This window comes from Schistosoma haematobium, chromosome 4 (genome assembly GCF_000699445.3).
Source record: "Schistosoma haematobium chromosome 4, whole genome shotgun sequence".
Taxonomy (NCBI): Eukaryota; Metazoa; Platyhelminthes; class Trematoda; order Strigeidida; family Schistosomatidae; genus Schistosoma; species Schistosoma haematobium.
In genome coordinates, this window is record NC_067199.1 from 4,238,597 (window position 1) to 4,254,777 (window position 16,181).

The window sequence follows — 16,181 nt, forward strand, 5'->3', positions numbered from 1 at the left end:
ACCTATAATTTATTTGCTGTTCTTGAGCTATGTTCAGTTTATTGACTACTGCCTCCCACGTTCACAGTCACATTTGACCAAATATTGTACAAATGTTATCTTCTATTTTATGGTACGTTGTGGTCTGTCTGGTTGATATATAAACCGAGTTTGTTTGAAATAAATTATTCATATTGTAGAAGCTGGTGTTTGTGTTCTGGACTCAAGCGGACGGGCTAGGCAGACAAGACCAAATAAGACGCTGGCTGCTCATACCGGTCTAAAGTTATTGGTTTCGACACAGTGCTAAGATTGTATAAGTCGTATTTTGATTGGAGGATAAATCATGTGATAAAAGCCGGACATAAAGTCATAACAGTGTGAAGGTATAGTGTGTTCACTATGTCGCTATTTCACCATTTCCGACTCAATAAATCAAGGTCTTTCATAAAATGATATATGAACAGTTAGATTGTCTATCCTTTGATGTAGCTGATATTTTTGTGGCTTTGAAAACATATCATCCTCCTGTTTAAAACTCAAAGACCTCGTTTCTTAAACATTTTGTTTTTCTTATCGCTTAGTTTAATTAAGAACTACAATATTGTTACTTATGAAAATAGTACTGTTTAATAACTTAGTATGTCCTTATAAATAACCTAATGACTTGAAATACCTCTAGTTCATTTTTGACAGAAACTATATGGATGAATTAAATGTAAATTTAAGAAAAAAAACTAAATCCAAAAGCAGAAATTAAACCTTAGTTGATAAACAAGCAATCTTGTTCATAAAATTAATGTTTCAGTCAGCCAGTCAGCAACAACGTAGAACTTCGTATGTATGTACATCAGTTTGAGTTGCCATACCACATTAGCACAGAGATACAATTGTCGATTCAAATACCATAGTGATCGAAGGAGTAAAAGTATAAGCAGTAATCGGAAAGATTAGGGTTTGAAGATGTTATTCAAGGAATATAATCCAGTGAAATAAATTTGGAAAGAGAAAAATGAAAGGGACATGAAGAATTTAGAAGATTAGAATTTGGGAGAACACATAGAGTGGATGCACCTGCGCCATTACAAACGATTTTGATCCAAGTCATTCAAGGTCTCTAACCATCGTTTTGATTGATACAGATTTCCTAAAAGAATTGTCCTTAATAACTGATAACTGTTGATATAAGTTATAGTATACAATAATAGTGGAGAGTCCCATTGGCTAATGAGGTCAACATTGAGCAACTATTTGATATAATAAGTCTTAAGAGAATTAAATATTTGATCACTATCCTATTACATCCATTATATGCAAGTTTAGAATTCTCAGTGTAAAAATTAGCATTGGTAAGTAAACATCCATCTAATGAGTCTTAACTAGAACAAAACTCACTCTCTGATTCCGTTCATAGCCACAATTCGCCTATTCTATAAAACGTATGAAAAAACTATCTACATCCGCTCATAATGCACATATGGTTATACAGACTGATATATATAGTTCTGAACAGAAGTAACGGGAAATCCTAAAACCTTACTGATTGTTATTACATGTTTTCAAGACACTCGTATAGTGAGAACCGATTTAAAACGTTTGCTAAAAAAAAAACATGGAACTTCATTAATGATCCTTTCATAACTAATTATTCAAATAATTGATAAAAATCAACCATGAAACATTTGGTTTCATTCTGACCAATGTAGTTGAGTACTGAAACATGCATCTTACACAGGGATTCATGGAAAAAAATAATCGTATTAAGTAGACTAGTGAGAAACATTAGTAATTGAAAATGAGTAGCAGTTATTAACTTAAAACTACCCACAAAATATGTTTTTGGATGATTATAGTTTGTCTATTTGTTGAAATGAAATCCTGAACCGGTTGATGTAAGGCCGACATTGAAAACCTGGAAGTAATTGACGGCCGTTTCATCCTATTTCGGGACTCCTCAGCCGGTGCATCGAGATCCCGATCGCGAATTTCAAACCCAGGGCCTTCAGTCTCGCGCGCAAACGTTTAACCTCTAGACCACTGAATTTCGCAAGAGGGGTCGTGGATTTGCACTGCTGAGGAGTTTCACAACAGGACGAAACGACTGTCCAGTGCTTCCAAGTTTTCAATGGTGGTCTAACATCAATCAGTCCATGATCACAATCAAAAAATCAATAATCTCCACAACTCCATACTGGCAAAAAACGAAATCCGTTTAGGTACTAAGTAACAAGTTCTGAAAATTATCATCATGAAATTTATATTTTCCAAGGCTTCTCATTAGCTGCAAAGAGCCTAAATTTATGTTAGTTATAGTGTGGTGTGTGCTACTTATACTGATGTAAGCGGTATATGACGCGAGTTAAAAGCGCAATGTCTGGCAGCAGAAGATGGGGGAAGATCAAGAAACGAAGAGCGGAAACACAATGCAATTTGTAAGAAAACGCATGAACAGTGAAATGAGAGACAATGGATTGATGTTTGCAACAGGAACAGTCCAGGTTGATATGATGGATTGATATTTTGCAAACTAACGATTTACTAGTGTTTTTCTATTTTACCAAGTAACTCTGTAATTTTGTGTTCTGTTCACTACAATAGTACTACAAGAAGTCAAAGATCCCGTACTCGACTAAGTGTTGTTCGAAATGACTTACGTAACAAAAAGGAATGATTTAAGTAGGTCAGATTGATTAGTATTTATATTTTGAAGATGAAGTCACTTAAAGATGGAGGTAAGGTTATAAATGATAATAAAGAGACTATGAATAAAAACAAATTGTTAAGAAGCTGTTGACAAACAAGGCACCAAAGTGACGTAGTGAACGAATATTAGTGAAATATTTTATTTCAAATAAGGAAATATCAGTCAGTCAGTCTTGAGTGCTGTTAGAGCTATGAGCGCGGTTATCACTTCCCGATTGCCCACACCGTGGAAGGGTTCTTCTGGAGGTGCCTGAAAAGGAACTTGGATTAGACGTGGTCTTAGTGACCTGGGAGCGTGACCACAGTGCCCATGGGACAACTGCTTGAGGTCGGTCACACACGACCTTTCTGCGAGGGATTTTTGTGTTAGCTCCGTACTTGTTGAGACCATACCGCCGGAGACGGATATCCGTGGGATAAGGCGAGGTGTGCATTTTTAGGGTCGACCTTTTCTAACCCCACTCCTCCTTGTGGGAAGGCAGCATCGCTGTCATGCTGGTTGTCTGAAGGAAACACCTTACTGCTGCCACACCTCTGTACAGTCAGCAGTACGACTTCACCTTCGGACCATAGGTTTGTTGCTTTTAGTCTTACCGCTCTTCAACCGACCTGTCTGACATGGTAGGACCTTGAGGAACGGTTGTTCTAGCCAGTATAGCTCGGTTGCTTCATCGCGATAGGCAAGCCCGACCACCACGTCAGGGTAGCAACAACGGTCGGGAATAAGGAAATATGATAAAGACATACTGTAATTGGCAACCGATAAACTACTTAACTATTTTATCATGGTAACCAGAAGTTTGCCACACTTTCTGTATGTAAAGGTCGGGTCGGAAACACATGGTTGCGATGACTTCTCCAAAGCGGATTATTTATTTATTTTAAAAGTCTTTGCGCTATTCATGTTGTGTTCACTATCCATCAAATTTTTAATAATCAGAATTGTGAATAATTTACTTTCTTTCAAACACAAATTATGGGGAATATGTTTGGAAAATCTTATAGATGCCCTTCTTTCAGTCTTTCCTAAGTACATTTATATTCATAGTTACATTTAAAGGTGACCTCATAAAAATATTGATCTACTTTTGATTGATTTAAGAAACATATGATTTTATACACTGAAAATAGTTGGACAACAGGGAAACTTCTTTTTATCGCTTCTTTAATCTTTTTAATTAGTTCTACCTGAAGCCCCCTTCGTCATGTTTGTCTGCAAACCTTGTTGTTTTTGTCCTGTTCAAATCTACCAAGGGATTAGAATGTATAAAATATCTATAGTATTGAGTCAAGCTCTTGTTATTACTATTGTAGCTTGAAAAAAATGAAACTCTATCTCATAACTATGAATACTGCCCACATGTATTTGCAACCACAACGATTGAAAGTTGAAACAGCTCTTAACACTGAGATATTTAAGCGTAATTTTTATAATGTGTCATCACAACTTACTACAATTTGTTCATATGAATTATTCATCATAGCAATTAACATATTCAGTAGAACGATGAAAGCAATATATGAATAGGTGCCAAATGTCAATTTACCTGTTCACAAATTAAAAAAAGGGATTTCTGAATTAAAGGAAATGATGAAGGTAAATGTCTTTTGTCACCTTCACTTCCGAGCAAATTTTTAAAAATACGATTTATACTACTATAAGTAGACAATGTTTAAAGTTGAATTTATTAGTAAATGAATGTTATGGCAAGTGAAAAATCTTTTTAAAAAAATGTTAATGATAATTAATCGTCCAAGATAGTTCACTGTGAGAATCTACATATTTTGAGTGATGTAGTATAAATATTTTATCGGAATGAATAGTTTGTTTAACAGTCACTTACCTAGAAAACTAAGCGATTATTCAGTCTTAAACAGTATCATTTTTGTTATATCCGGTGAAGATTAAATTACAGGTAACTTCCGAGGACTATTCATGGACTAATATTCTATAAATATTCTTATTGTATAACTACTCAACAATTACACTATGTATATTTATATTCCTTTTATGATAAGCTTTATTTTGACCTATAATTTATTATTGTACGATTTACGGTTCTTAAGTTATGTTCAGTTTATTAACTACTGCCTCCCACATTCACAGCCACTTTTTGGGCTTATTTGTGTACAAATATTATTTCCTATTTTATGGTACGTTGCGGTCTGTGTGATTGATATATAAACCAAGTATGCCTGAAATAAACGATCTGCTCTGATTCGGAAGCTGGTATCTTGTTCTGGACTCAAGTGGAAGGGCTCGTAGGACATAGGACCAATAAGGACGCTAAACTGCCCACACCGGTTGAACGTCATTGGTTGGCCTAGTGTGAAGATTCGTATAAGTCGTATTCGGATTGGTAGATAAGTCTTGTGATCGAAAAGTCAGACATCCAAGGTCATAACAATTTTTGTGAAATCTATAGTACTGATGAAGTTACAATACAGCCTATAGATCCGATAAATTAGGATTGATTTTAAGTGGATTGAATTCATCAGTTTTGGATATATATATCTATTTTGAACAATTTGGCGCTCGTTAACAGTTTGCATAACCTAGTGGTTTATCTTTGACTGAGATACTTGGTGATATGTATTTAAATTTCATAATCTGTATCACTCCCCTCAATGTTGCAGTTACGACTTGTTGACAAGTAATAACAGATAAAAAGATAGGTTCTGAATTTCTTATCGTTGTATATATATATATAAAGTTGATTGATCACTGAGCAGTGACCAATGCCATATTTGCCTAGATCTTTTAGTGATGGCCGAATTCTCTCAAATTATAATGTGACCAAATCCTGTCCACCATGTTATGATGTTAGGCCGAGGTAGTAGATATTAAACTGTAAACTCAGGTATCGTGCTAGATGGTACATTTTTGCAAGGTATTTCTGTAATTTTTAGAGAAATGATACTTGTTGAAAGAATCGACTCTGCATCAACCAGCTTCATAGCTATAAACGTTACCACTGAGCATTCTGAGTAACGACTGACCTTTTATAAGACTGATATTTATTTATAATTTATAAAATGAATCAAATAATCCCTTTCTAACCATTTTGTATCGATATCATCATTGACTGAAAAAACTATTATTACTGTCTCTATGATACTTTCAGTGACTATGTAATAATTACATTTATCATAACATTGACAATAGTCAGTCAGTCAGTCAGCTACAACGTAGGACCAGGCATATATATGCATCGGTCCAAGTTGCCATACCTCATTAAACATTGACAATAAAATGGAGTTCAATAAAACTGTAAAACCATTGAAATGAACTAAAAATTGTTTGTTAAATATAATATTAAAATTTAAAAGGAATGTAATATTGTCCATTTTGTGAACAGTTTTGTTTCATATGTAAAATATCATCCAGGAATTCTATATTGTGATTAATTTCCAAGTGAATTAACTGTCTTGAATCTATCAGGAACAGTGACTAATTAATCAGTAGTTCATACTGACATCGAGATATTTATTCTTTTTTTGTCAAAGTGGGTAATTATTTGGTTGTTCCATATATTTAAGTACTATTGTATACACTTTTATACATCCAACTGAAAGCCCCCAAATGCCCTGGTACGGCCGAGAGTGGGGAGAGTCAGCTCTCCTTCTCCAAATGCTCTCACATGACTACGTGCATACAACCACTGCCAGGGAAGTCCTACTTACTGCCTTCTCGTGGCATTACTGTTATTTACGAAATTGAGAGGACGAAAAGCGAATGTCCGGTGCTTTAACCGGGCTGGTGGACACGGAAAGTCCACCTAGGGGAGTTGGAAAACCCTCATTCCAAACCAATGTTGCACATGGGCTCCAGTATCTTGAGGGAACAAATGGCGTGTGAACCGATCGTTGGTCACCGACTACCATGGCACTGCATCTCCTTACGTTGCTACACTGCCTTGTGGATCAGACCTTCAGGTCGAAGGCTCCGGGTGTGGTTCCTCAAGATAACCACCTGCTTCTGTTTGGGCACCCGAGCTGTATCACAGCCCTCACACATATCAATTGACATTTGTGTGGCGCATATGTATTTGATGCCTCCTTGTACCAATATCTATGTGTTAAAATAAATAAATAAATAAACTGAAATCTGGTTGATCCGTTATTTATAACACCATTTCACTTCGAGAACAATCTCATCTTGTTTTTTTCATTATTCCCTTAGTTAAGCTTTATTCACTCCATCAACTGTTAAATGAATTAAACATAAGAATTGTTTCTATAATATAGAACAAATTGACTATTTCATTTGAGGGTTACAATCGAGTAGTATTCGTCATAGCACTTTATAAATACAGTGATTACGATTGTAAAAAAGGCCTAAAACGTTATGTTCACATAAAATCTAAGTTGGAATTACCTACAAACTCCGTAAATGCATGAGGATATTCCAAATTGAAACTTGTCAAATCAATCAAACCATAAGCAGACCAGTACAATGATTGAACAATTTCGAACAAGCTGGAAGAGGATTTTTCATTATTGAATATAAACTAGCTTCAACTGACTCATGATTTCAATCTGTGAAATAAACTACTTAATTGAAAAAACAGTAGTTGTAACTTACATAAAAGAGAGCTCACAATAAAAGTTCAGTGGAAACTACTCCTAATATATCTTACTAGAATAATACAAATAACCCATGATACTACCGGGATGACTAATATGAACAAATAGGAATTCTTATAGAGGGATTGTATACTTCAAAATTGTAAACGTTAGAAGATAGAGGAGGGGCATATGCTCCACCAAGAATGGAGTTATTTTCCACCAGCATGTGTCAACCTAACTTTATGGGATCCTGCGTATTACATTCAGGCAACTAACATCAAATATCATACAGTGGAATATTTTTTCTTATCCCAGGGAAGAGATACTTAGTCGGAACAACAAGTGTGAATTGTTGGTGTTTTAAGGACGTATCATTAGTATACATATATTTGATTTAGAAAGAAACGATAAAAAATATTTACAAAAAAAGAAAACATCATTTTACGTAGTTAAGCCATATGGATAAAATAGTGTTTATAAATGAATTTCTTTAAGTGAAACGTTCTAAGTAGGCGTATAATGTTTGTCAGAGTAGTTCATTGTCCCAATTTCATTTATATTAGTATTTTCTGCAAAATCTAAGATCTAATTTGAGTGAGGATCTAATTATTGAAAATATAGTTATAACTAACAGTTAACTGAATTCTGATCAGATTATCAATCCGAATTGTTCTCTACTACTAATAAGTAGTAGTTTATCCGGGTTGTTAATTTTACTTGGTAGAATTAACTATTCAATCCAATCACACTTGATGGCGAAACTCTGGGAGATGTAGAATCCTTCACATACCTAGGAAGCATCATCGATGAACAAGGAGGATCAGATGCAGATGTAAAGCAGAGGATTGGCAAAGCAAAGGCCTCATTCCTACAATTGAAAAATATATGGAACACAAAACAACTTTCAACCAAGATCAAAGTGAGAATCTTCAATACGAACGTCAAGACAGTTCTACTATACGGAGCTGAAATTTCCAGAACTACTACAACCACCATCAAAACAATACAAGTATTTATAAATAGTTGTCTACGCAAGATACTCAACATCCATTGGCCCGATACCATCAGCAACAACTTTTGTGGGAGAAAAGAAACCAGCTTCCAGATGAAGAGGAAATTAGGAAAGGACGATGGAAATGAATAGGACATACATTGCGCAAATCATCAAACTGTATCACGAGGCAAGCCCCAACCTGGAATCGTGAAGGGAAGTGGAAAAAAGGGAGGCCAAACAACACATTACGTCGGGATATAAAAACAGATATGAGAAGGATGAATAAGAACTGGAAAGAGCTGGAAAGGATTTCCCGGGACACGGTTGGATGGTGAGTGCTGGTGGGCGGCCTATGCTCCTTTACGAGGATTAACAGGCGTAGGTAAGTAAGGAATTATTATTAACAAATCATTCGAATGTTGATGTTCATCACCCATATATAAAGGATATATCAGAAATTACAACGAGGTTATTGAAAAAGTTTGGAATAGGTGTAGCACACAAACCAGAAAAGTCACTTGAATCAATCCTATGCAAACCAAAGAATGAAATGACAAAAGAAGAAAAACCGAATATCATCTACAAAATAAATTGTTCTAATTGCGAAAATCACTATATCGGACAAAGTGTACTACCCCCTCATTTTTGCCTACACAAACACCATGACATGCACCTCCGCTTATATCATTGCATGTGGACAACTATGGACCCACATCGGACAGGGAAAATGTTGGAATCTTGAATAGAGAGCATATCAAAAACATCAAAGAATTTCTTAGAAGCTTGGCACTCATTTCAACCAAGAAACATGTCGAAATCGATGCAATTTATCAACTACTAAGAAAAATCATTGACATCTGGTATAACCAAGGATCAGATCAAAGAGAGATATAATCAAAATAGAGAAATAGACAATGATTGGTTAAAAGTCAACAATAACCAATCATGATCAAAGTCGACAGGACAAACTGTGAGTCGTATACGGAGAAATTCGAACACTTCACTACTACCTAAAGTATATGCTAATGATGCTGTTCAGAAGAACAATGAAAAGCTCCACGACAAAACCATCGACTTCAAAGAATAAAACCCCAATGACCATAATCTTTAGATGGAAATATTAGATAACATAATCCAAAAAACGATTTTAGTGATATAGATAGACTCAATTGCTCTCAGTTTCATCTAATCAGTGTTTCAATAGGTCTATTGTGTTATAAATTGAAAAAGATAAATATTTATCAAAATGTACTTACTTTGTAAAATAAGTACCTCTTGTAATACAATAATCATATACATCTTTTTGTCCTTCTTCTAATGTAAAATGAACATTTTTACAATTTCTAGCACGATTTTTTGCATAAAACCAATATAATTGATTAAATCCAAATGCAAATGCAACCAATACCAAGAAATAAACACAAAAAAATCGTAATATATCATGTAACATACGACCTAATGATATTTGTAATGGACCAAGTTGTGGACTAACAGTAAATACATAAACTAATTTTAATGTAGATACTATATTAGCTGCAGCAAATAAACATTCAGAGACAAGTACCGGATCAAATGAATCCCATTGACCACGATTTATATAACGTGGTTCATTATAAAATACAATCTATGAATTATAAAATAAATTCAAAGAAAAAAAATGCATAAATTAATGGTTTCAAGAATAAGGTATCGAATAAATTTTATTCAATATTAGGAAACATTTGATAAACATTACAAGATTAACCAGTAAGACTATAATTTATGGACGACCTCTGAACAACGCTCAAGTGACTTTGAAAGTGTCCACCTAGTAACTACGACTAAATCAGAGTTATAAACCAGTGTGGGGAATTACAGTTATCATTTACAATTGATGATTAACGTTAGATATTTGATTTCAGGTTTTCATCATAAACTGATATCAGCTATAATTCCAAAGCTCAATTTAGCCAAATGGATGAGTGAATTTGGCGCCTATATCCGAGATCTGTTATATTATACGTGATTGGTTCGTTCATAAATTATAGTCTCGCCGATTATCCTTTCAATACAACAACATATTTCTAACGTAAACATATGATATATTATATAATACATTTGAATAACACATTATCATAACAATGGTAACTGTTTCCGATCGCTTTCATCATTCAACGATATTTCATTGTATATGCTGACTTTTCAATTCATCTATTCTTCGGTTCTTCCTCCTTTCAGATTTTTACATTCATGTTTCTCTGCACAATACAACAATGATAGTGTATTTATAGGTTAGACAAAAACTTACAAAAAAACTGAATATCATGTTTAACTGTCTAATTCCTAGATTTGACGTTCAGTGATCAGTTGATAGATAAATATTTTCAAATGAAGAATGGCGGGATTAAAATTTATGGACGGATCAATAAAGTGTAGCACAGTGACCCTTGGATTTTGGTGAGAAATTCATTCAGCTGTATAGCTAAATAGGATTTTGACAGAATATTTTTGCCGTATAGTTGATATTAATTAGTGATGAAACCATAACTCGAACTCCTAACTCTAACTCCTGACTCTAACTTTAAACCCTCTTTTGACCCTAGTAATTGGTTGGAAGTTCTCGTGGTCGCTTCAGTATCTCTCGAAAGTCATACATAAATTATAGTCTCATCAAGATTCGACACAATACTTTTGAATAAACTGAACATGAAGTGGATGGTTTATAATAATAAACGTAAAAGTATATTTTATAATATTCCAATGTTTCGAAGACTGAATTACTGATGTTTCACAACATTATGTAAGTTGTTAATCAGAAAATAAAAAAAAATCGTGGTAGTTGTAGAAAAATGATTTGTTCTCTAAAATGTGATATGAATTAAGTATTGAGAATTCGAAAAACAACTATTCCACGTGTTGGGGGAATAACAAAATATCCTTTGTCAAGATCTTTAGAGGTCCGCAGATCTCCAGGGAACGTTTTATCTGAATAATATTGAACAGAAACTTAACAGAAACATCTAAATAAGGATTACGTATCACGTTTTGATTGGATAATTGACAATATTCTTATGGTATCCAGTATGTTTCCAGAAAGTTCTAGAAGACTAAGATTATTCGGAATTATGAAAATACTCGCTTTTCTCCACATAACTAACCTTAGAGCTCTTACTCATATTTCGAGTTTTCTCTCAGCTGTTCAGGTCAAAGTGTAGAAGTAGTTTGAAGTTATGGGAAGAGGTTAAAAAATCAGCAGTAGGAGTTCTAGTAGCAGACTTGTTACTACTAATTAGGGTACTAAGAATATTTATTTTTGTTATCTTCACAGTAAATTGTATGCCGGGAAAGAGAAAGTTGTACACATCAAATAATCAGTAATTTTCTACAATTACAGGTACGCTTTCATCTGTCGACAATAAGGATCGAGGTAAGACGGTAGCCATATGATGCAGGGATGAGCAAATTAGCATTGAGAACACAGTTGCTAGGTTTTCGTGAGGAAATATCACACGAAGAGAGCAGTATAAGTACATTTGTGTGAGGACATAATTTATAGACGACCTCTGAGCGAAACTAAAAGTGACCTTGAGAAAATCCACATATCTACTAGGGTCTAAAGAGAGTTACAAATTAGTAGGAGAAATCCGAAACGGGAATAATAGCTAGGGTTTTCATTACGAAATAACACCAGGTGTATTACCAAAATGCTATTCAGCCATATGAATGGATGAATTCCGCTCCAAAATCCAAGAGTTCCTACCTTAAATCTGATTGGTTCGCCAAGAAATTATAATTACCCCTGTTTCTGTATACTGCTTAAAATGTTTAAAGTAGTTGAGAAAAATTACTATCTTGACGAGCGTCGAATAGAAATAGCACTGGTGAATGCATCAAATAATCAATTCCGTTTACGTAAATTGCACACAACAGGCAAATCGACACTATCCTTTATTCATAATCTCAAACTTTTAATTCTAAAACAAACCCTAAACTAGTGGAACTACATTGGATGAATGACCTAATCAAATATCGTTCATTAAATTTTTACACGAAATTCGTTCATCCATACGACTACAGAGATGTTAATAGATTAATTAATTATCTTAAATCTGTCTACCTTTTGTAACATTCTTTTTTTCTTTACCATAAACAATCGATTTAAGAAAGCTGTTTAGTGATTAAATTTACTTGGTGTGGTTTACTTGAATCTTCCCATTGTTATTTAGAACTGCAATTGATCAGTCTCTTATTGGTTTATGTGCGGACTGACTCGATGTTGCCTTAGGTCACAAGCATTATAAGCAAAGATGGATAGTGGCTAGCAGTAGAATTCAGTTTGACGCGCGTTTCGTCCTACTTGGGACTAGTCAGCTGGATTTACCTGCATCTCAAAGTTGATGTTCATTGCGGGACTGGAAACCAGTACCTTTCGCTTCAAACGCCATCATGTTATCCACTTAGCTACTGAGTCCTGATAGCCACATGCTTGCGCGATGGGGTGAAGTTTTAAATTCACATTTTTACAATGGAAAAATGTACACTTCATGTTAACACTCCATCAATTGTGATTTTCTTACTGTTGTAGTATAGATTAAATAATAACTAAATACCGTTTCCTTATTATCTGAAAAGCTATTCTGAGTCAGTGCTATAACGCAATTTAACTGATCAGTAAATTACTATCATCATCACGGCTGCTATTACAATTATAACTATTCAGTTAGTTGGTTTATCAGTTATTGATCAAATTCAAAGAACGAACTGACACCAACCGACTGACAGTGATGTGCACACTCCAAGGCTTAACTAAATTAAATTTTTTCTCTCATCGGGTCATCTCTGTTTATAATCATAATCGAAACAACTCCCAACTCATTTTAGATAGTGCTTTAATCAATATAAAGGAGAAGGAAGGATAAATTTATCTTCGAAATTACTGGCAAGAGATTCTATACTAACTTTTTCGTAAAAAAAAAATGAACAAAATTTAAGTCAATATAAATTGAGCACATAGTCATAAAGAAAAATGTAACATTACTCTAGCCCATGCAACTGTTCTCAATGATATAGTAGCTATGTAGAGTGCATTCATAAGAAAATCTACAAGATTCCACATATCAGCTAAATATGCACGTAAACCCCATATATAAAGTTTTTTCATTTGTTGCCAAACAAAACCTGTAATTAAAAATTGAACAATGAAAAATTAAAGTTAAGAAAATCCAATATATAATTTTGACAAGTCTGTTTATTAAAATATTTCCGTTAATATGTACAAGTGTTTCGTCCTAGTAGTGTAACTCATCAGCTTAAATGTATTTATATTATTGACAAGTAGTTTTATTAGTAATTAGACATTGAACAGAAGTTTCATTGAGTAATCTAGTTGACAACGTTCTAGTTTATGAAGCCGAAGGTATTGTGTGATTTTACTTCCGGCCCGAGCACTAATATATGTTCAAATTCGAGCATATAAACTCATGAAGAAATTACTAGTATAGGGGTTGTGCAGATTATTAAGTTTTTGATTGAGATCATGAATCGATTGATGTTCGACCACCATTGAAAACCTGGAAGCACTGGACGGCCGTTTTGTCCTATTGTGGGACTCCTCTGCAGTTCGCATTCACGATCCCGCTCGCGTGATTCGAACCCAGGGCCTTCGGTCTCGCGCGCGAACGCTTAACCTACTGGACCACTGAGCCGGCATCCAATGGTGATAGTGTCTAACATCAACCAATCCAAGAAATTGCGCGACCAACTTCCATTGTACTGAGGTAGATACCTGTCTCTACCCGATATGGATTAGCTCCACTGGTCACGGCAAGGTTTTTATCCCTTGGATGGAATAACTTGTGTGATTCTCCTTTTTCTAGGCAATGTTTAAAAGATAAATTTTATAATTTATTTCTTACCTATGACGTAAATAACTAAAGCTGACTCTGTTAACGATGGTGTTGGTCCACGATCATGCATACGTTGATCAAGAGAATTTGTCAGTAAGAACTCAACACGTGTAGCAGCCAATGTAAGTAGAGCTATTCAAGGTATATATAGATAATAAATGAAGTATAAAGATGTCAGTAAATCAATATTATTTGTTGAGAATATAGTGAATAAAATTCAAAGTGGAAATGTTATCCTATATACAAAGTTGTTTCGTTCCAATGTTGACTTAAGGATTATCAAACTTTTTCTACTCTCCTGTCTTCTTCCTGTATTTAGTCGTGTTGGAAACAATTGTAAGTGTCGTTTATGTCAGTGGCCGTACTATCGAATTCTTATTAGTTCCTGTTTATATTAGAAGAATCTCAATCATTCGAAATTAGAAGTCAATATAGGCTCAGGTCTTAGATATGACAATCATTATATCTTCTAACCTGTATGTTCTGTGATGGATTATAAAATTACAAAAAGAAATAACAAAGCTTTCTGTATAAGACAATCGCTTTAAGATGCGGTCGGATATTTGAAGTTATTCGGAAAAAAAACTTTGACTTGGATTTATTAATTCCTAGAACTAATCAACAAATTCTATCTAAAATGTTGAAAAAGACAAATATACCTGTCAATAGGTGGGATTTAATGATGACTTTAAACATGAGAAATGCATAAAATATTATTTAATGGATAATTTATACAAACAGTCCAATCTTTACACAGATCAGTCTTGGACTGAATAGTTTATGGTAGACGTTTTCAACTCTCGGCACCTAATGACACTGGTCCAAGTATGCTTGAAGCTAATAGCTATGCGTCATAACGAATCGACAGAAATCAGTCAACAATAGGAATCAGAGAGCATTTCTTTGGTTATTAGTAAGAGATCAAATAATTTACATATTACAACAATGATACTTAGGATTCTATTCAACTAGGTAAGAAACTCAAAAATTGCATTATATTATCGTACAAACTTGCTCATTTGACTACATCACAATCTTAGCGTTCAATCTGTTCATTACAATTCAAAACAGTAATCAATTAATTTCTGTTCATGTAGCCTTAATGATTAAACGCAAATACTAAAAGTAATTTTATAATAAAATAGTATCATGAGCCACATTTATTAAGTAACGGTTCTATTTTACTGGCTTCAAAGGCTAAGTTATGACTTTCGAAGTTAACATCAACAACGAGAAAATATTATTACTGTTATTATTTTATCATTTAGCCTTGCTACCCTCGTGGAGGAGCACAGACCGCCCACTACTGTTCTCCATCCGAACTATCCATTGTATTCCGTGCTTCACCTCAGATATGGAGGTCTTCATAATCCAGTCGATCACCAGAAGAAAGAGGGAGAGGTGAGTAGGCAGCCTCGTCTGACTCTGGTTCGCACTTGGAATGAGTCTGTCAGCTGTCCTCCATCCACGAATTTGCATTGTAGTTCGTCGTATGAATTCCGGATAATATTGACAATCTTCTCAGGAACTCCATAATGTCGAAGAAGTTTTTATAAGGTCCTCCTATCCAGACGATGTAATGCTTTCTCATAGTTGATGTATAGTGACGAGTTCCACTCAATTGATTGTTCGACGATTATCCGTAGTGTCGCGTTTTGGTCTGTGCACGACCGATCCTTACGGAATCCAGTCTGTTGATCTTGAAGTTGGGTGTCTACTGCGTCTTTCATCTGGTTCAGCAACACTCTATCGGGGACTTTCCCTGGTACTGACAGTAATGTGATGCCTCTGTAGTTTTCACATTTGCTCAGATCTCCTTTCATTGGAATCTTGATGAGGTGTCCTTCTTTCCAGTCGATCGGCACTTGCTCTTTCTCCCAAATCTTCCTGAAAAGATCGTGGAACATGTTTGCAGTTCCTTCTACGTCCGAATTTAGTGCTTCGGCTGGCATATTGTCAGATTGGACTGCTTTCTCACTGTTCATTTGTCTGATGACCGGCCATCCTGATTTCTTCCATCGTTGGCGGAGTGACATCTATAGGAAAGTTTG

The 16,181-nt window shown here is 34.8% G+C and overlaps 1 protein-coding gene across 1 annotated transcript in view; it reads right to left on the reverse strand.

Moving 5' to 3' along the window:
• Positions 1-16,181, reverse strand: part of TRPC1 (Short transient receptor putative channel 1) — a 47,740-nt gene that overhangs the window by 13,548 nt on the left and 18,011 nt on the right. Inside the window, exons 5-9 of the mRNA XM_051208163.1 lie at positions 14,140-14,262; positions 13,263-13,402; positions 9,502-9,869; positions 7,061-7,161; positions 4,135-4,229 (exon numbers count right to left, since the gene is read on the reverse strand). Of these exons, the coding sequence (XP_051065997.1) occupies positions 4,135-4,229; positions 7,061-7,161; positions 9,502-9,869; positions 13,263-13,402; positions 14,140-14,262 (827 nt within the window). The remainder of the gene's footprint in view (positions 1-4,134; positions 4,230-7,060; positions 7,162-9,501; positions 9,870-13,262; positions 13,403-14,139; positions 14,263-16,181) is intronic.